The following is a 21,541-nucleotide window of genomic DNA, read 5'->3' as shown; positions in this document are numbered from 1 at the left end:
GTGCATGTGTGGGTTTTCTCCAGGTACTCCGGTTTCCTCCCACATTCCAAAAACATGCTAGGTTAATTGGCCACTCCAAATTGTCCATGGGTATGAATGTGAGTGTGAATGGTTGTTTGTCTATATGTGCCCTGTGATTGGCTAGCCACCAGTCCAGGGTGTACCCCGCCTCTCGCCCGAAGACGGCTGGGATAGGCTCCAGCACACCGGCGACCCTCGTGAGGATAAGCGGTAGAAAATGAATGAATGTATAAAGTATTGGTGCATTTGTTTTGCATTATACAGTTTTTGTGTTGTACAGTTTTTGGGCAGCATACACACAGAAGACTTAATAGATCGCAGTACAGTACATATTGACATTTACTATGGTACCCATTATGTCATTGTATGGTCATATCACCTCGTACTTTGTTACGTGACAAAAAAATAAAAAATATATAAAACTGTTTTATGAAAGCAGGAAGTGAACAAATGTAACAGTTACTGATTGTAAAAGTGCCTGAGGGAGGGGTAGGATTTAATAAGCTTTGCTTCTTCCTACTCCTTTTGGACATGTGGAACTGTGAACTGATTATGGGATGCACTCAATTGTAATCTGATGCATGTTCAAATGAAATAAAACAATTACCATATATTATTTTATTGTACTTTTTCTAAAAGTGATGTGCATTCCGGCCTTCCATCTTCCCACACTAGAAGATGTTGATGTGATGAAGAAGCAGATCAGATGAGGCAAACCAGTTGAAGAAAGAGAACCCTGTGAGAAGGCTAGATCAGATCAGACTTCCAAGCACTTCCAATGAGAGTTTGGTCCGCAGTCTGACTTTGCAAACATTGTTGTCTTGAGTTTGGGCTCTTTCCTTTCGTGGTCAGGACACATGTTGTTTTGATGTTGCCCAACGACTGGCACATCTATGAAATCATGGCACCAGTCGTCAATTTTATGCTACTAAAATTTCGAAATTGAGGAAACTACTTTTCCTCATAGTATTCTTGTAAAATGACATTTTCTTGTTATATTACGACTTTTTCCTTATCATATTTTGACTTGATTCTTGTAAATAACTGCCAATTTTACAACATTTTGGTGTTCATATTATTTTTTTACTTTTCTGATGCTGCGGCCTGCAAAACCCTAACTTTGAACACACCTGTCTTAGCGTGTCTATTCCTAATGTCACACGCAGCACCTCGCTGCATTTACACGCTGCAAAAAATGAGCAGTAACAGCTTGTCCAGCCCAGATCTATACAAAACTGATTTACTCGGATGGCTGTCAGACTGATGGAATTAGTCGGGCTGTACTCGAGATGCTCCGATCATCAAGATGAATCATTGCTAAAATATTTTCTCCCGTCCACTTCGCCTTTTACCTTTCAGCGAGTCTGGCCGCTCTCTGTGACTCAGCCGTTATTCCCTCCATTGTTTCCGTCTCAATCTGTAGTCCCCCTTCTTCCATCTTAGTCGGCAGCCCTGCCTGTTTGACTCCATCATGCCGCCTCACTTTGGCAGAGGAGCTTGCCACTGGGATTTTGAAGAAATGGAATTGAATTATGAAGGAATTTCTCTGCAGTACGATTGGCATCACTCCCTCCACACAATGGCGCGTCATTCTCATATCTCTCCATGTGGGGCGAATGAAAATAGGCCTTGCACCATTCTTTCTCCTGTGCTTTTAAATTGAATTTTTCATATCACGGGGGGCACTGAGACATCAGCCGTTTCCTTTAACATGGGCAGGGAACCCATTTCATAATATCTGAGTGACACGTAACTGTGATTCAATAGGAAATGGCTGGCTTCCAGCTCCAGCACACATTGGGCGGATCTCAACGGAGGGTTGCTCCAGTTTGAACACTTGAGAGTGCCGCATACAGTAGATAGGTTTTTGCCATAAAAAAGATAAAAGTCCTCTCTTGTGTAGGACCATTGTGCTCGTAACCTTACACAGCCACCTGTCTCATTGTGTGATGCCGTGCAGACCGGAAACATCCGCCTTCTCAAGCTCCCTGTTTAATTTTATCCCAAGGAAAGATATGACTCCCAAGCTGTTTTTGCAGGAGCTGTATTTTCCACTGGCAAATTACACTCGCATAGCCGGCTGTTATTCACAGTTATGAAACATAGTTGTCGTGCAGAAATGCTGCTTTTTCAGCACATAACGCTTGACAAAGTGAATCTGTGCGACAATTATTCATTTTCTTTACTGCTTTTTCTCCATCCTAGATGACTTGGGGGTGGGGGGTTGCCTGTCAAGCACAGGCCACATATAGACTTCAATTTTTAAGAATTTGTTAAAGCCTTATAAACTTTTAAAGGGTCCCTGGCCTGATGTATCTACTTTTTTTTTTTAAAGGGGGGGGGGGGCATTTATAGTTCATGCGACCGGCCATGACGAGCAAGCTCTCGCTGTTCAGTCGCATTTCTGGAAGTACGAGCACTCAGGTAAATAAACATAGCGATGCACAAAACAGACGATGTTTACAGTGATTATAGCCAAGATTTGAACAATGCGTCAATAGTGTTTGAGGATTGGACATGAAATAGAGAACTGGCTGCACATAGACTTAAGATTGGTTGCCATCAAAACACAGACTGGTAAGTGTAAATTGCTCTGGAGTTGCTTATCTATCAATTATTGTTTTAAATTGACTTCTTAATGACAGTAGATGGGTTCTTAGAGCATTTTTTATTGTAGATTGCATCTCCGTCGCAGCTGTCGCCCCCACCGCCACAGTAAACATAGTACATGCGGTATATGTATGTGAAAAGACGCTTATATAATATGCATAATGCTTTACAGTCTTGTTGCTATCATGGAATATTGTTTAGAAGACGTTAAATAAACAAGACACGACTTACTCTGTTCGGTGGTAACTTTGATGTCGTTTTTCTTGTCTTTTTTTCCTGTGTACTAGCGGAGTAGCAAATGTGTGTATAGCGTACTTTCAAGCCAAATGCTTCTTGTAAAGGTGTTCCTCCATGTGCAGTCATCAGTGAAATGATCACTGCAAAGAACAGAACTCGAGGTGTTCCTCTGCACTTGCTTTGTCCATTTTGGTCTTAAACAAAACAAACTTTGAGAGTTACTCGGATACTGTAAACATCCAGCAGCAGCACAACATTTTGGCATGACTGCTATTTTGATGAAATATATTCTGAACCACTTTGACCATCTACCTGTCGAAACGTTGACCCTATTTCTGATGTGTATGTGCCACTACAAAGTTCATACATTCATTCATTTTCTACTGCTTATCCTCACAAGGGTCGTGGGGGGTGTTGGAGACTATCCCAGCTGTCTTCGGGCGAGAGACTGGTGGCCAGCCAATCACAGGGCACATATAGACAAGCAACCATTCACACTCACATTCATACCTATGGACAATTTGGAGTGGCCAATTAACCTAGCATGTTTTTGGAATGTGGGAGGAAACCGAAGTACCCAGAGAAAACCCACGCGTGCACGAGGAGAACATGCCAACGCCACACAGAGATGGCCGAGGGTGGGATTGAACTTGGGTCTCCTAGCTGTGAGTTGTGCGCGCTAACCACTCGACCACAGTGCAGCCCCCACTACAAAGTATGGAAGTTAAAATGATGCCGATATATACAGTCTAGTCAAAACCGACAAAACAACCAAAAAAAAATCCCAGACATGAGGCATGCAAATGCAAAGTAGAGCTCATCGAGACCATCCTGCAGAAAGAGAAAAGGTGGTGGAGTTGATGAAAAAAGCTTGAGCATCTGCATAAGTACTGGCAATCAGTGAAGCTTGGCTGAGTGACAGGGCACCTGACGGGAAAGTGGTGTCACATAGCTCTGGGGTATTCACAATGGGCCGAGTAGCTGGTGCGGGGGGGGGGGGGACGCACAGCAGTGGGGTCCAATGTCCCACTCGGGACCTGTGGTGCAAATCAGCAGAAGCTATACAGATTCTCCGAGCAGGGTTTCTGCTCCAGATGCTGCATATTTCTCAGTGACAATACTAAATATAACTTATACTATTTAGTGGCGTTCCTTTCTTCCCAGGACATGCATGCACATTTCCAGCTGCAAGCGGGATGAAAACTAGACTTAAATCCACGTCATTATGCATCACATCACATTTGAAACTAACTGTGATGGTGAAGCGATAAAGGACATCTTCCAATGATCATATTCAAATTAGATATGAATGTGCTTTGAATCTTCTAAAAGAATCTCTTCCCTGGAATCAGGAGGGTTTCTCTAAAGCTGAGGTCCCAAACCCGCCAAACACCATCGACCAGTTGATCTTTGGGATTTGCCTGGTCGATGGCCGTTTATATTTAGTGCAGCACCTTGGCTCTGGCTTAGCTGCACGGCCAAGACCAGACATTTTGGGGTGAAAAAGGTTTCATGAATCCCCCATGTAGTGTATTATATATCATTAGCCAAGTATACATGGACCCAAATATTCCAATTCCATTCGGGTTATTTGCTCAAACGGAAAGAATGTAACCTTTGTATACACTTCATTCCGAAAGAAAAGTGCCAATCCGAATGAATATATAATCGGATTCCCAGGGGTGGAATATTCCTTTCCCCAATCCGATTGAGGTATCTTGTACCCGCTCAATCAGGGTGCGTCTTCTTCATGGTGTTTTTCTTCTTCTGTTGTTTATTGGCGGTTGGCAAGCAGCTTTGGTGTGCATTAGCGCCATCTGTGGAACAGAATCTAAACCCTTCTATACGCCATTCACTAGTCCACTTTTATTCAAAAAGAAAATACATATCTATATAAAACATGTGCCGAGCTTAATTATAAAATATTAGCAAGATTGAACTTTATCTTTTCCTGTTCTTCTTTCAGCGAATGCTGAGATATAACGTAACACGCAGCTCCAGACGCTCTTCGATTTAAAAAAATGGAGGCGAGCAATCGGCACTGGACTGCTGTGGAAAGTTTGTTTTTGATTCAAACTAAATTTCAAGACTGGACGAAGGAAAAACTGGCAATACGGAGTTATTCCAACAAGTGAAAGAAAAACTGGAGGAAGTCGGTTTACGCTTTACTGGGCATGCCCCATTGACTATTCTGGTTGATTATAGCGGCGCATGGAGACAAGAGATTGGAATATTCCTTTCCATGTATACCATTGCTTTCGGAAAGGTCATTCGGAAAGAGAAAAACTCCTCATGTAAACGTGGCTATTGTGTACTTTTCCTTCCTTTCTTATTTCCTTTTTCCACCCCACCTATGTATATTACAACCGAATATTGGTTGCAGGCAACACTGACGTGTGTGACTCGATATATTATGTCTCATTTATGTCTTATATGTCATATTTTCTTTTATTATGTCTACTACATTGGGTAGTAAGAGTGTTGATGGGGGTGTTTTTCATATCTAGACGGATCTAATAATGGTGTACTTTGAAGGTCATGAAAGTGCTCTATGAAAATATTCCATTTAAGGAATCCTACTAAATTCACTTATCACGATCGGGTCCGGAAATGCAACCAAAGATGGACGACTGCACTGAAATGTAGTTGACTTGGTGTCACCTTCAGCATAAAGGCAAAATGCAACAAAGAGATGATTAATTCCTTAAATTGTTGCCAGTTGATATTTTTGGCTTTGTGAAATATGAATGTGTTTATGGAAATGCAGAGGATCGTGTTCCTGGCAGCGTGTCTCTAAATGCTATGGGAGCTGTGTGTAGGAGGCAAAGGATGATTGGTGTTTATTACTACTTCAAAATGTGTCTCGGCCCCCTTGTGAAAAGCAAAATCCCTCCACCTGATTTTGGATCATAAAATTATGGACACAATGAAATTATTTCAAGTCAATCTAAAAGGGGTGCGATTTGAGTTGCCACATAAACGTTGCCTGGTTCGGTCTCCGCCTCATCGCTTCTAACTCCGACCCACAATGCCTAAACAACCCCCCCGCTGCCGCCCACAATCCAATCCTTCTGCTTGTCCCCCCCAGCCGTCTTTGTCTGCCTGACCAACTCCCCACTCCGGACCAGCCTCTTCTTCCATCCTTCTGTCTTGCCACATCTCTGCAGCCCCGAGGCCTGGCAAAGAATTTGTGTTCCGTCTCCAAAGAGAATCTATTTCCCATCTCTGCAGCCTTTGCTAGTTATCGTAGCCTGGAAACACACTGACTCTTTGGAGTGAAGCCTTGGGGAGAAGTTTAAATAAGAAGCCATATTTGAACAACTAAATGCCCCTTTCACATTGAAATAGTCTCTGAGCCATCGCACTATGCTAAGACTGCAACGCTGAAATAGACGTGTTGTGTGGTCAGCAGTGTGGGATGTTTGAGAAAACATCACAAAAACCTGGGAGAGAGAGACATTAGCAAAGGTAGTACGTCTTTTGGCGAGATGCTACACTTTTGGAGCTCTGATTGTGCTAGGTGTGTTTGTGTGTGTGTGTGTGTGTTTGTATGTGTGTGTATTCTGAAGGCCCGACAAGAAGACTGACAAAGCACTGAGCTTTTAGACTGATTCATACAGGGTGTCCATAGTGTGGCTCGTGGGCCATTTGCAGCACGCTGCTGTATTTTTATCGGCCCATGGACCATTGTAAAAGTATAATTTTAACCACAAAGCCCCCAAAAAATTCAACAGTAATTTTACACAAATAAAGTCAAAATATTAAGAGAAAAAAATAACACCGTAAAATTATGGGGGGAAAATACTATTGTTTTAGTTCATTAAGTTCAAGTATCAGAGGAAAAATCTACTGTTGTAATAACCCCAAAAAATATTACTAATTATTTTACTTTAATTATTATTAAAACAAAATAATTTTGGGAAAATTAAATTGTGTGGGTTCAAATATTAGTCCAAATATTAAGAGAAAAATGTGCATCTATGTGTATTGACTGGCCACCAGTCAACGGTGTACCCCGCCCCTTGCCCAAAGTCAGCTGGGATAGGCTCCAGCATACCCCCACTAGAGGATTAAGTGGCATAGAAAGTGAATGAAAGAAGTCATAATATTCCGATAATAAAATCTACGAGGCATATTTAAAAAGGATGTTGAAATATTTGGAAAATAATAAAAAATGGGATACAAGAGTGAAGTGGATATTAATAACTTTTTCACCGATATAACAAAGCTGAAACACTTTTTTTTTTTCTTGAAATATATATAACTTTATGCATATCTATCTGTTGCTTTCCAAAATATCCAAGTGGCAAAGTTGCATCATTTCATTTTTCACGATGTGAAAAAAGCCCTGGTATAAACGCCCCCAAAAAACAATGAGGTGAATAATGTTACTTTTCAACGGTATAGCCCTTAAAGAGTATACCCCTTTAATGGAAAGAAAAGCAATGGTTTCTTCTTGTTGGGCCCCATAAACCCCCACTCCCTTTTCTTGCTGCTGCACCGCGCATACAAATCCTAAGCACTATAAGGAGCCATTGTCTAGTCTTAGGAATCTCCACTTGCAGTGGGAAGTATACCTTTTAGTTTCCATCCAAGACTAACTGAGATGCCAAAGACGGCTTTATATGGCTCACAGTGTTTGATATATTGATGTAACAGCACTGCCTGCAGAAAACAAATATGATGCACACTAAAACTCAAATAAGATGAAAAATGGAGCGATGCGGCGGTACATCGAGAAAAAAACAGGAGCAGCTGTGATGGTTGCAGATGAACGGCAAACATTTTGAAGCCTTTTAACTGTATTAAGGACACCGTTTCCGTAGCACTTACTGACACTCTAAAAGTGTTTTCTCCATATCGGGCACATATGCACGGAGGGTGTGACGGTTGCGTGATTCCTAGCCAGGGGTTTTGTTTACCAGAAAAGTGGTTTGCACGGTGGAAATCAGAGAGCGGCGGTATCGATCCGGGCTGGCTGGCCCAGCAGAGGAAGACCTGTTCTGCTGTCTCAGTGCTTTCCCGACTTCTACCAGAGATGGACGCGTGGGGGTGGGGAGCCCGATTGGGTCGTCTTTCTGTTGTCAATCGGCGGTAAGTCGCCATTAGTAATTTGATCTTCAGAAGACCAAATGTAATGGTCCCCTAACTGTATTTACAATCCATTCAATTTGATAAAGGGTGTGATCTTGAATGATTTATTTGCCACCCTGTTCCTCCTCAAGCCATTGATTTCAGGATCTCCTTCACATGTTTTTATTCTTTCATCAAATTCTATCAGCATGTAACAAGGAAATAGCGACTGCCGCCAAACTTCAATGCTTCCTTTCCTGTGTGGAGACCTTCAGGTTCATTTTCCATGAAATCACAGTCATCTGTTCTGCTTTGTTAAACTTCAAAAGCGGTGCAAAAGTACAGTATGTTAATATGGGGATTTGGATGCTCGTTGGTTTAATGGGCGGATAGTTGGCATCAGAATAGTTTTAAAAGTAGCAACAGAAAAAACAAAGAAACAAAGTAGTCCACTTTATTTCTAAAGCACATTTTAAGACAAAACTGGAAAAGCAATACATGACGGTATATTTAAAATAACAATAGATAAATAAATACAACATGTAAAATAAATCAAATAAAAGTCATTGATACAGGTCAATTAAGAACCAAATAATTGGACTTGACCTGCAGTGTGAAGTTTAACTGCAGGTAACATCACCACTAGTCCACTGTACAGCCTTGGCTATTGTTTGGTTTTTTTTTTTTAATGCTCTATACACTTCTAATGTACCATGCAGAGATCATATTTAATGGACTCTTGATTTAACAAGGGTGGCCATTTTTATGCCTTGATATGTGCATTGAGATGTTACGCAGCCTACATTGACAGGTAGATCCGATCTGTCCATTCAGTCCAGATTTTTGGATATGTAATTCCAAATTAAATTCCAAATAAAGCATAATTCCCATAAGCAGCAGGTGTTCATAAGTTCAGTATCAGTGGAAACATTACAATATAAACTCCAACTGTACAAGATGGAGTCCTGAGACATAAGCAGGTGCTCATGTAAAGATCAGAAATGGGGGCTGTATTTAAAAATGGATGCCGTCCAAGCAACAGTGCCAGATGTAGGGAAGAGTGGTTGGGAGTAGATAAGAAGCCACTGGCTATCCGTTATAAGTCACAAAGCTTTGCTCTGTGTGTAGTGGGGATGGAAATGCAGGGTAGGTCTGGAGAGTGTGCACAAGTGTGAGTGTCGACATGTTCTACTTGCATATTGAACAGAAACATAATACATAACAGAAACATAAAACATATTTAAATGTGAATATTTTCAATTGTTGCTTGTACTTTAAAAATGTAAGCTTCTGGCTATTATCTCAATTACTTTTGCTCTGTGTATGTACTATAATAGTCTGTCTCTTTGCATACACTGGCCCAATCTTCCTTTACTGAAGGAAGGCTGTCACTTCCTTCCATCCATCCGTCCATCCATCCATCCATCTGTCTGTCCGTCCATCCATCTATCCATCGGTCCGTCCATCCATCCATCGGTCCGTCCATCAGCCCGTCCATCCATCCATCCATCCATCCATCCATCGGTCCGTCCATCCATCAGTCCATCCATCAGTCCATCCATCCATCCATCTATCGGTCCGTCCGTCCATCCATCCGTCCATCCATCCGTTCATCCATCCACCGGTCCGCCCATCGGTCTGTCCGTCCGTTCGTCCATCCATCGGTCCATCCATCGGTCCATCCATCGGTCCATCCATCGGTCCATCCATCGGTCCGTCCATCAGTCCGTCCATCCATCAGTCCATCCATCCATCGGTCCGTCCATCCATCAGTCCATCCAACCGTCCATCGGTCCGTCCATCCATCCTTCCATCCTTCCATCCTTCCATCCGTCCATCGGTCCGTCCAGCCATCCTTCCATCAATTGGTCCGTCCGTCCGTCCATACAGCCATCCATCGGTCCGTCCATCCATCCTTCCATCCGTCTATCGGTCTGTCCGTGCATCCATCCGTTCATCCGTCCACCGATCCGCCCATCAGTCTGTCCGTCCATTCATCCATTCATCGGTCCGTCCGTCCATCCATCCGTCCATCCATCCATCCATCCATCCATCCATCCATCCATCCATCCAACCATCCATTTCCTATTGTTTAGCCACTTAAGGGTCACTGGGAAACTAAAGCCTTGGATACAAAGGGCTGTACTGTCTCCTATGGCTGGTCTTTGAGCAAAAACCCACAAGAAGGCACAGAGGGTGCACATGTGACGTGCTGATTTTTTAGCTTCTTTTTCATGTCAGTTAAACTCTATATTTTTTTCAGGTTGCAAGACAAACCTATGCACTTTGTACGTCTTTGTGCGTCTTCCATATGGCCAACGTATAGCTTATGTATGTTTGCTGGTATCCGGTTTGGGCAAAATGTCTGTTTGACGGACGGTGGTCTTCCAACTTACGTCCGTTGGCCATATGAATTAAGAGAAAGCCGTACGTCCTCAGGTTTTGTGTGTGGTTCGCATGTTCAATGTACGGGTTTTACGCCGGGTGTAAGGTGATCTTACCCGTCATGTTCACCACAGATACGTTCTCCATGAGCAAAAAAAGTCTGTTTTCATGTACGGCTACATTCTTCCTTTACCGAAGGCTGTCACTTTCATCCATCCATCCATGTCCGACCCCTCATCTGGTTAAGGGTCACTGGAAGCTAAAGCTTAATTGCCAAGGGAGAATAATATACACCATATTCCTGCACATATAAAATTAATAGGACAGTGACACAGCCTTTCAGGTGACTAAATGAAATAATAACTCACGGGTACCTCCAGAATCTTGTCTTGTCTTCTGAGAAGAATGTAAGTTGTTACTGCTGCCAAGGGGACAACAACTCGATATTGTCTTCCATTTTCAGTTCCTGCAGATGTACCAATACTTTATAAAGTATATTTCATCGACGACTGCAATAATACTACCTGTAGGGTCTCTCAGTGGAGCACATAAACAAAAGGATAAGCGTTGCTTCCAAATAAATCTCTCATGTCGCCGTGTCCGTGTTTCCTAGCACCCCCATCGGCGAGTGACCTTCTCCACCACCAACCCCGTGCAGGACCTGCAGGATGCCTCCCAGCACAGTTACTATGACAGCGGCTTGGAAGAATCGGAGACACCCAGCAGCAAGTCGTCGTCTGGCCCTCGTATCGGACCCTTGACCCTGCCCGAGGACCACTATGAGCGAACCACTCCAGATGGCAGCATTGGAGAGAACGAACACCCTGAAAACGGTACGATGACAACACCCCCTCCGTTCCCTGCTCTTCCCTATGAATATGGATTTAAATGCAAATTCACCCATTAGGGGTTTTGTGTGTGTGTGTTTTGTGGACATTTGTGGGAGATTTGTTTTGCTCCCTGGCAAGTTTAAACTTGAAACATTGTGGCACCTAAGATGTCGAGTTGGCATGTTTGTCGACAACTTACTTTGGATTTGGACTGTTTTGTTGCTTGCGTAGGCCACCCTATGTTTGTGTGCGGTATCAAAGCCCGGGTTAGCCTTGTCTCAGTCCCCCTCATCAGCAGGTCCTCTGTCAGGCATTCTTAATGACCCTCCTTTCAGGGTGCTAATTAAAAAGCCCAACTAATGGAGCATTTGCCCTCTAAATAAATCTGAACCATGGCAACTGCGAAGACAACACTGGGATCAAAATAAGTAGCCCCTTGTTTCTTGGATCCAAATTGCATCTTTTTTTGTTCCGGGCCCACATTTGTCTCACCAAGACTGAAAAAGCCTTGTTCTCTCCATCATACGAGTCAATATTAATAGAAAGTCATTGACAAAGCTTTAACTGCCATACTGTGAACTGACATAAAAAACAATCTTATGGCCTTAGGCTGCCAAACATTATCTATATCCTGTCCAGTAACACACTGATTCACATGGTTTGGTTCCGGCTATTATAGCTTTCGCATTGGGCTGCCTCTCCAGAACAGACATTTTTACGTGGTCATATCTCGCCACTCACCCAGAACAGCTTCCATTTTCATTTTTATTTGCCGTAATGTATCCTTTTATCTCAGCTTGGTTCGGCTTTTGGGGCTTAATGCAGATTTAAGAGGTGGCATTACAGATTTTAGTGCCCTCTTTTCTGGTCAGTGAAAATAATAGCTACACCTTTGGTTAATGAGCCTCTGTATTCCTAGTTTTTTACATTTATTGATTTGTTTTTTGTGTTTTTTTTCTTTCTCTTTCCTTCAAACTTTTGCCACCTGGGGAAACATGTGTTTCTTTCATTGTGATATATTTTTCCTGGTGTGCGATGCCCATGCTTTGGACCTCCTGGTAACTCATTTAGATAAATTACTGGAACTCGCAAAGTATGGTGGTAAGTTTTAAAATGTGTGAAACTATTGTGTTAGTGTTTCACGAACCAATGGTTATCATTTCCATAGGTATAAAATTACATGTAATTACATGTAGGGCTATCACATACTGTATAGGTTACCATGCTAAACATTAAGCATGCTAACATTGTTCATTCATTCATTCATTCATTTTCTAACGCTTATCCTCACGAGGGTCACAGGGGTGCTTGAGCCTATCCCAGCTGTCTTCGGGCGAGAGGCGGGGTCGCCAGCCAATCACAGGGCACATATAGACAAACAACCATTCACACTCACATTCATACCTATGGACAATTTGGAGTCGCCAATTAACCTAGCATGTTTTTGGAATGTGGGAGGAAACCGGAGTACCCGGAGAAAACCCACGCATGCACGCGTAGAACATGCAAACTCCACACGGAGATGGCCGAGGGTGGAATTGAACCCTGGACTCTTAGCTGTGAGGACTGCGCGTTAACCACTCGAGCGCCGTACAGCCATTAACATTGTTAACAATTTAAAACATTTTCATAGGTATGAACTTACACAGACATTGCTATTATGTTTGGTGTTATGCTAAATGTTAGCATGCTACCATTGTTTGCATGTGGAAATCATGTGACCATTTGGATCAATTTTCATAGTTATAATATTACATAGACACGTAGTGTTATCAAGCTAGGGGATACCAAGATAATAGTTAGCATATTAGCCTTTTTTGCCATGTTCATAGGTAAGTTAGGTGCTAGCAGGTCAGAATTTAAGTTTTAATAAAAACATAGGGTTACCAGGTTAGTGCTAGCATTTTAATGTTTTTTTAGCCGTTTTCATAAACTTAGTGTTATCATGTTAGCTGATAGCATACTTAGCATTAACATAGTTGCTAGCATGCTAATGTTAGCATTGTAGCATTATAACATATATACACTATTCCCACACTTTCTCTGCACCTAGTATATATGACATTTTCGTGTTTTTTTTCTGGTGTCTATTTTTGTTCCTGTTTTTCTGCCCAGCCGCAGAATGCAGGTTTAAGTCAGACAGGGCCCTCTTTGTTGTCAGCAGCAGGAGAGCCCGCCTGTGAGCAGTGATGGAGCCGTTAAAGAATCCAAAGATGGCAAAGATGATGCGGGAGATGTTAGATTGTGACAGGGAGCGGGGACCGAGAGTCTCCGACTTGAGAACCCATAGGGCAAGCACATAGGACGGGGAGATGTGACGACGTAGCGCTAACCAAGGATAGACCTAATTAAAATGTGATTCCCACTTCAGGGAGATAACCTGGAGCCCAGATAAAAGGAAGAATTAGACAGGAAAATCAAAAGAGACAGCTGAAATTCTCCCCAGCTCCACCTCAGTGATGACATGAAGTTCTTTTAACGCATTTGAGTGACAGAGTGACAGGCTGCACTGGTGCAGAGTTGTGTTCATCACCGTCGAGATGACTGGCAGGCATGAAATGGGGAGGGGAGCATGACGTGTCGCTGTATTAAAAGTAGAATCAAACACAGTATGAGCCCAGCGAATACGGAGCGGGATGTTTCTTCTGTTACACGGGTTGAACTTTAGCAGTTGGAACTCTAATCATGTAGTCTGCGCTCACCGTGAGACTATATAGCCAATGTCATGCCGTAGGTGTGAACTTATGTCTATGTGAGTGTTTTGTTGTAAAACTGTGACTTTTGTATAATTAATGTGAATTAATTCATTAATTCATTAATCAATGAATTTTCTTCCCATAATTATAAGTATTATTTTGACAGTATTTTGATTATTTTTACATAATATTCAACTTTTTCTGCAAGCTAATTTCCTCAAAATTACTTTATTTTGAATCACAAAAAGAAAAAAAAGTATATCCATTTCGGAACTATGGGCCATTATTTAAAACAATAGTCAGCAAGCATATTTTTACATGACTATTTTTCTTTATTATTCGCATATTAGCTCTTAAACTGGCCCACAAACATTCAACAAATACAAAATGTGAGAGAATGAGACCTCTCACTTTGATGCAAACATGTTTTTTTTTTAGTTGATGATAGTGTCAGCTCAAAATAAGATGGGTTATTTATTTATTTATTTATTTATTTAGAGTAATTCCTCTTTTATGGCGATTCATTGGTTCCAGACCCAACTGTGGTGAGAGAAATGTAATACTTTCATAGAGCATAGAAAGTCTGTTTATAATCTTATGTATTTTTATATTTTTTTTTACATTATTAGAAGCCATGAGGTTTAAATTAGGTTACAATGTGACGAGAATAAAATCCAAATATTGTGTGAAATTTTTCTTAAAAGCTATGATATTATGGGAATAAACTGCAAATATTATGGGAATAAATTCTAATTATGAGAAGAAAATTCACAAATGTTAAATTGTTTAAATAGTTGCAATATTAATTTAAAAAAACAAAGAAATAAGGGGGGGTGAAATTTAGGGAGAATAACATTTGGAAAAAAGTCATTCGAACGTCAGAATTAAAAAGTAAAAAGTTCAAATTTGTACAAGAATAAATATGCAAAATGTGATTTTTTAAGCATATATAATATGAAGAACCGCCAAAACCAAATAAAATAGTAATCTTTAAATAATACTGGTTTTAAATTCTAAATGTTTATGAGTAAAAAGCTTATTTGGGAGCATTCAGAAAGGATTATTATTATGAAAGATTTACCACAATGAATCTTTCCTTATGAAATGTACAAATGAAAATACCTAAAAAAAATGTACATTTACAAAATTACAAAAAATGTAATTTTAACAACAATTAAGTTTGCAATTTGGATGCTTATGTACATTTTCTTCTAACCACAAATTTATTGTCTCGACCATATTCAATTTTTTTTCCTCCCAAAATTACATTTTGTTAAGTTCATTGCAACTTAATTACCGTCAGCCAATAAAAAGACAGCAGCGGACCGCAAATGGCCCCCAGGTCATATGTTTGACAACCCCCCACCCCCGGTTTACAAAGTGCATTAAAGCCATTAAAATGCATGTCATAAATGATTAAAAATAGATGACACGCTGCATCCATCCCTGCTTCAGACCTTCCAGTTCAGGTCTGGAATCTGGGATTGGTGGATGTTTTGCTTATGCTCTCCACGGCTTGGTTCTCCAAGTACTCTTTATGTAGGATGCTTCATTGGCAATTCATTCCTGTGGTTCTTCCTTTTTTCTTCTCCTTGTCTTCAGCCTGTGTTCCACTGCACTCCAGTTTCCCGTTTGGATTATTCACTCTTAGGTTCATGCATGCGGGCTTGACATTACACACCTGTTGGCTAATCCCATCCAAAGTCTTTCCACGGTGTGTGTGTGTGCCCACCTACATGGCAAGGTATTGTGTAGCATCCCCCAAATGGCCAAATCATTTTGATTGCAGTGCTGCTTTACTTTAATTGACTCCCATCATAATCATTGAGGTCAGTAATTTGGTTGAAACCATCGGCTATGAGCACAGTGAGCCATTCTATCTCATTTGCTTGCTGACTAGCAGCAAGGCTTATTTGTTACGAGGAATCTGTCCATCCACCATGTTCACGATGCTGCATCTTCTTTCTCTTTTCTCTTTTCCCTTCACGGGTCGCCACAGCGAACCGATCTCCTCCATCCAACACTGTCTTCTACCTTCATGTCCTCCTTCGTTACATCCATAAACGTCCTCTTTGGCTTCCTACCTGGCAGCATCCTTCTACCGATATATTCACTATCTCTCCTCTGGACATGTCCCAACCATCTTAGTCCGGCCAATAACTGACTTTATCTCCAAGGTCTCTAACATGTAATGTCCCTCTGATGGATTCGTTCCTGATCCTATCCATCCTGGTCACTCCCAATGTGAACCTCTAGACCAAACAATATGGCTGGTCTCACCAAAGTTTTTTCTTTCCTTTCATTTTAGCTGAAACTCTTCTATCACACATCATGCCTGACACACAGAGATGGCCGAGGGTGGGATTGAACTCGGGTCTTATTATATATTTTTAATTTAAATTAAATTTGACTGACTAAAACATCTCAGGAAAAACCATGCCATATGAACTAACACAACCAAAGTTATGATAAGCAAAACAGCAAATTAAGACAAAAAGCCTTCATTAGTAGATTGCAACATATTTTTTCCATTGTGTTTTTTGTAAGAAGTAATCTCGTGTCATCTGGTCCTGGTAAGTAAGTCAGTAAAGCGTATTTGTGTAGCGCTTAGTAGACCCGATCTCATCTGGTGGTAATCGCTCTTCTGGGTGACAGTGGTTGGATTCTCGTCGTGTGCACCAGGTTGCCACACACATAAAAAAAGCCTCTAATGTCCACAGATGGAGGAATTTGGATACGGACACTTGTCTGGCGTGCGGTCTCGCCGAGTCTTCCTCTGTGCGGACTCACTGCCATGTGGGATATCAAGTAGGGTGAGATTAAATGGCATGAATGCCATTTGCATGATAATGAGCTTCTTTAGAAATGCCGTCTGATTTCCCAGCCTTAGATCTCTCAGAGGATGCATGTAGTGTCACATGTTTGTTCTTTTTGAACTCCTGTCAGGGATTTTCCTCTGCTTTTAATGACTACCATGCCGGTATCATACGAGGTCCACTCCTTTCAGCCTCCACTGCCTCTTCTGGCAAGTATGCCCTCTCTCTGTGTGCTGAAATAATGAGCAAAGCGTGTGAAACATTTTAGTTTGGGAGGAAGGCATTGTGCGCTGAAAGGCAGAATGTCAACTTAATGCGGCTTTTTTGTCCTGTGAGTCACAGCCCGGGTCCCTGCCGGGTCCCGTGATATCTCACAGGTGTCCTCATCCAGGTGTCAGAGTCCTCTGAGTTCATACAGGATTGGACCGTGGTGGCTCTACCAAGTGGAAGCAGAGTGCAATCTGCAAGTCACTGTTGGGTTTGCTACCAGAAAGGACAAGTCATGAGAGGTTTTGGTTTTTTTTTTTTTTTCGAGGCGTCTGTAGGGGGAAGAAAAGCCCCATCAAGTGGTCCCCTGAGGCAAGTTGTCATGAGTAATACGCCTATAATTCTGAGATCATTCCAGCACACGCATTGTGCCTCGCTCACATCAGCTGCTGCTGTGCCCCCCCCCCCCCCCCATTTTATTGCAGAGCAAATAGGTCACTGGAAGGGCCTAACTGGAGCAGAATTAAACTTTCTAACCTGGATTAGTCTTTCACACCACAGACAATGGCTTATCAGCACCCTCTTTACCAGTGACCTAAACATTACAACTGGACCTGTCCACACAACGTCGCATCAGTAAATAGCCACGTCCACACAAGAAAACAAAGTACAGTAATTCCTCCTTTATGACGGTTCATCGGTTCCAGACCCAACTGTGGTGAGAGAAATGGAATACTTTCATAGAGCATAGAAAGCCTGTTTATGATCTTATATATATATATATAAGCTATGATCTTATAGGAATAAACTGCAAATATTATGGGAATAAATTCCTAATTACGAGAAGAAAACTCAAAAAAATAAAATTGTTTAAATAGTTGGAATATTAATAAAAAACAAAGAAATAAAAGGGGGCGTGACATTTTGGGAGAATAAAATTTAAGAAAAAAAGTAACATTCTAACATCAGAATTAAAAAGTAAAAAGTCGGAATTTGTACAAGAATAAATATGCAAAATTAGATTTTTTTTAAGCATATATAATATGAAAAACCGGCAAAACAAAATAAAGTTGTAATCTTTAAATTAGGTTACAATGTGATGAGAATAAAATCCAAATATTGTGTGCAATTTTTCTTAAAAGCTATGATTTTAAGGGAATGAACTGCAAATATTATGGGAATAAATTCCTAATTCCGAGAAGAAAATTCACAAATTGTAAATTGTTTAAATTATTGGAATATTAATTAAAAAAACAAAGAAATAAGGGTGGGGTAAAATTTTGGGAGAATAAAATTTAAGAAAAAAAGTCATATTCTAATGTCAGAATTAAAAAGTAAAAAGTCAGAATTTGTACAAGAATAGATATGCAAATTTTGATTTTTTTTAAGCATATATAATATGAAAAACAGGCAAAACAAAATAAAGTTTTAATCTTTAAATGAGGTTACAATGTGACGAGAATAAAATCCAAATATTGTGTGAATAAAGTCCTAATTAGGAGAAGAAAACATTGAAAAGTGAAAAGTCGGGGGCCACGCAGTGAAAAGCGGGTCCTGCAGATAGCAGCGTTTGTCACATGACTGCAGACCGGCCAAACCTCAGAATGAGGCGATGTGAGACACAGGCCATTAACCCCAGCAAATTATGAAATTGGCTTATTGTAAGAATGAGCTGACGTGTAATAGACCGGCGGCGATGGCGGCCATGGCGGCCACATGTGAAATCTAGAAGGAACCAGAATAGAAAGCCCATTATCCCAATAAATCTCCCCCCTCCAATTTCATAGCACCTTCTTTTGTACATGAAAATGATTTCTCTCCAGTTTCATCATGGTGTCCCACTGACTCCAATAACATTTTTTAAAACCTGAAATCTGTTGACGACTGACCTCCTGGAATATTTTCCATGAAAATCAGCACACGGAAAATGTTGATAAATAATACATACTACACCATTTTAATGTTGTTTGAATAATGAAAAAGAAGAAAGCGGGGGCAAAAAGCATATATAATTTAGAGGGATATTTGGGAAGCATCCTCTGGGACCGTTTCACAGCGCTGATCTGCTCAGGCTTTTATCCACACTTGGACCACATTGATGAAACACTGATTAGTGTTCTGAATAATTGCCAAAAAGAAAAGTACACGCTCATAAGCACACATTAGTCTCCGTAAATAGTGCTTCCAACTCCATGTTGTCACTGAAAAGGAAATGTCAGGGTTTTTTGTAAGGAAGGGGTGTCGCCTTCGTCAGAACCCCCCCCCCCCCCCCGCTTGGTATGAGCTCACGGTGGAACAAAAGTGGATGGCTCTCCATGTTGGCATGCGTGTCCTAAAGAATTATTCTTCTGTCTCTGACTTCAAGACTGAGCAACAGCATGCTGAAACAGCAGGTTTGGAGGCGGTAATGTGTTTTGGAACCGTGGGTTTGACCGTACACCTCCCTCCAAAAGTATTGCAACAACGAGGTAAACTTCTTGGGTTTTGCTGGACATTGAAAACACTTGGCGTTGACACGGAAGGATGGATATGAGACAACATTGCAGCTTTTATTTCCCACGTTTTTACAGCACCTTTTCTGGAACCCCACCCACCTTTTAGTATTGACGGCAGGTCTGTCCTATTTCAATCAATAAGAAGCACTGAATGTCTACGCTCACGTTCACGGTGGGCGGGGGAGCTTTTGCCTGCGTTGAGTCCACTTAGGCGTGAAAACAACATGAAAACCAGAGAGCTGTCTGTGGATGAAAAAGCATTGCTTAACTCAAGTTTGGGATTTATAAGGTGGAAAAACATCAAAGTATGAACTTTGTTCTTTTTCCCGTACCTGCTGGTGTCGTTTTTGATTCTCCAAATATTTCAACTGTATTCTGAATTGTTGAATCTCGGCCATTTCTCAAAAGACAACCCCGCCACGTTAGTTGGATCTTTCAAGGCACACAGATTATTGGGTTCTACAACCATGGAACGTACCGAAAAGTTCTTTAGTAATCAGCACTAGAAAAAAGCTGGGTTTGAGCAGCTTTTTGTGAAAAGATACTTTCAATTGGACACTAATAGCTTTTGCTTTTGCGACAGCTTAAATATCTTAGCAACTAAACCAACATAAACAGCACAAAAAGGTTGTTTTTGTCAAACTAACAACCCAACATGCGTTGAAATTGTGCTACTTTGTGCAACCTTCCACTCCTCTGTGACCCCCCCCCCAAAAAAAAAAACGTCGTCCTTCCTGTCACGTGTGATTCTTACTGGCCGTTTTCATAACTGACAATTGCTCTGAAGTGAAATACATTTAGGAAAAGTTACATCATCACCTGACACACACAAAAACCTGTAAAAGATAAATAAATATGTTGTTGGGAACGGCCGTTAAGGTTAATAAAAATGTATAAATACGCCTTTGGTATTGACAATAATCTTTCATTTTAATGTACTTTTATATTATTCCCATAATAGTTTGACTTTATTCCCATTCCATTTTTAGCCAACCTAATTTTCCAAAAATGACTATTTTTATTTAGTTTGTTTCTCATATTACGACTTAATCCAAAGGTCAATCAACAAATTAATGTCACACTTGCAATTCTTTTGCCTCCCCCCCCCAATTATTTTTGGTATCTCCCGTGGTTTTCTCACCGAGGTCTCCTCCAGACTGGCAGGTCCGCAGGCTTGGGAGTTTCAACTTTAAAGATGATGATAGCGGCCAACATTCAGGAGGTGCTCTTTCTCTCGCGGGGGCCGTCTTAAAAAGTGTCAACGCATTTCCAGAGCAGGTAGAGTGCTCCGGGGAGGGGGGTGGGGCGCAGACCCACTTCAACCAGAGTTTGTCAGGCAGCCCAGGCCGGCTTCAGAGAAAGGCCCTGGGGGGGTCGCCCCTCCACAGTGTGTCAGTGCTGAAGCTCCCTCTAACTAGTGTTGTGCCCCTCAATGATGGATGGAACCTGAGGGAGTGGAGTCACACTGTACGGCTGGGACATGCTTTTCCTTATTTCCAGTGACTTCAAGAAGAATGGACTTGCTTTCAGAAACCCTCACTGTCGATTTCGGATAATGCAGCATCCTCTGCAGCTCAAGGACCATCCAAGCTCAGCCATGAATATACTCCCTAGCAAAATGTTAGACCGGTTGAAGGATTGAAGGAATTGACATTTTGCACTTCAGCTCATAAGGAGGTTCTAAGTAGAGATCGGAAGAAACAACGCTGAGAAAAAAATTCAGCAAAGAAGCATTAAAGTGAAACAAGATAATCAAAAGTTTAAGACCATCGCTGAAAAGAAAACCTGAAAGCCCCCAAAATAGAAATGAAATGCTGAAAAAGGGGTGAGGGATGAGTAGCTGTGCCGTTCTTCTTCATGAGGTGAGACATGGCTTTAGGCATGCTTGATGCCAGTGTTGCTGCAGCTGCTGAAGATGGCTTCAGGGTCTGGAACTCATGTCCATTTTTGTAAATCCATCCAAATGTCTCCATTGGATTTAGATGAAGGGAAGACACAGGATGGTCCGGTTATTCTTCTGGAAGAAGTCCTGGAAAACTGATTTTCCCGTTTTGCTGAAATCCATCCGTCCATCCATCTATCCATCCATCCATTCGTCCATCCATCCATCGGGCCATCCATTCATTTGTCCAGCCATCCATTTGTCCATCCGTCCATCTATCCATCCATTC

General features: G+C 41.4%; 1 protein-coding gene across 1 annotated transcript in view; it reads left to right on the top strand.

The window, feature by feature from the left end:
* Positions 1–21,541, top strand: part of pcdh1a (protocadherin 1a) — a 125,525-nt gene that overhangs the window by 79,269 nt on the left and 24,715 nt on the right. The window contains exon 4 of the mRNA XM_058076818.1: positions 10,940–11,159. Within this exon, the coding sequence (XP_057932801.1) occupies positions 10,940–11,159 (220 nt within the window). The remainder of the gene's footprint in view (positions 1–10,939; positions 11,160–21,541) is intronic.

This window comes from Doryrhamphus excisus, chromosome 7, assembly GCF_030265055.1.
Source record: "Doryrhamphus excisus isolate RoL2022-K1 chromosome 7, RoL_Dexc_1.0, whole genome shotgun sequence".
In the NCBI taxonomy this organism is placed as follows: domain Eukaryota; kingdom Metazoa; phylum Chordata; class Actinopteri; order Syngnathiformes; family Syngnathidae; genus Doryrhamphus; species Doryrhamphus excisus.
This window is presented reverse-complemented; position numbering and strand designations above follow the sequence as displayed.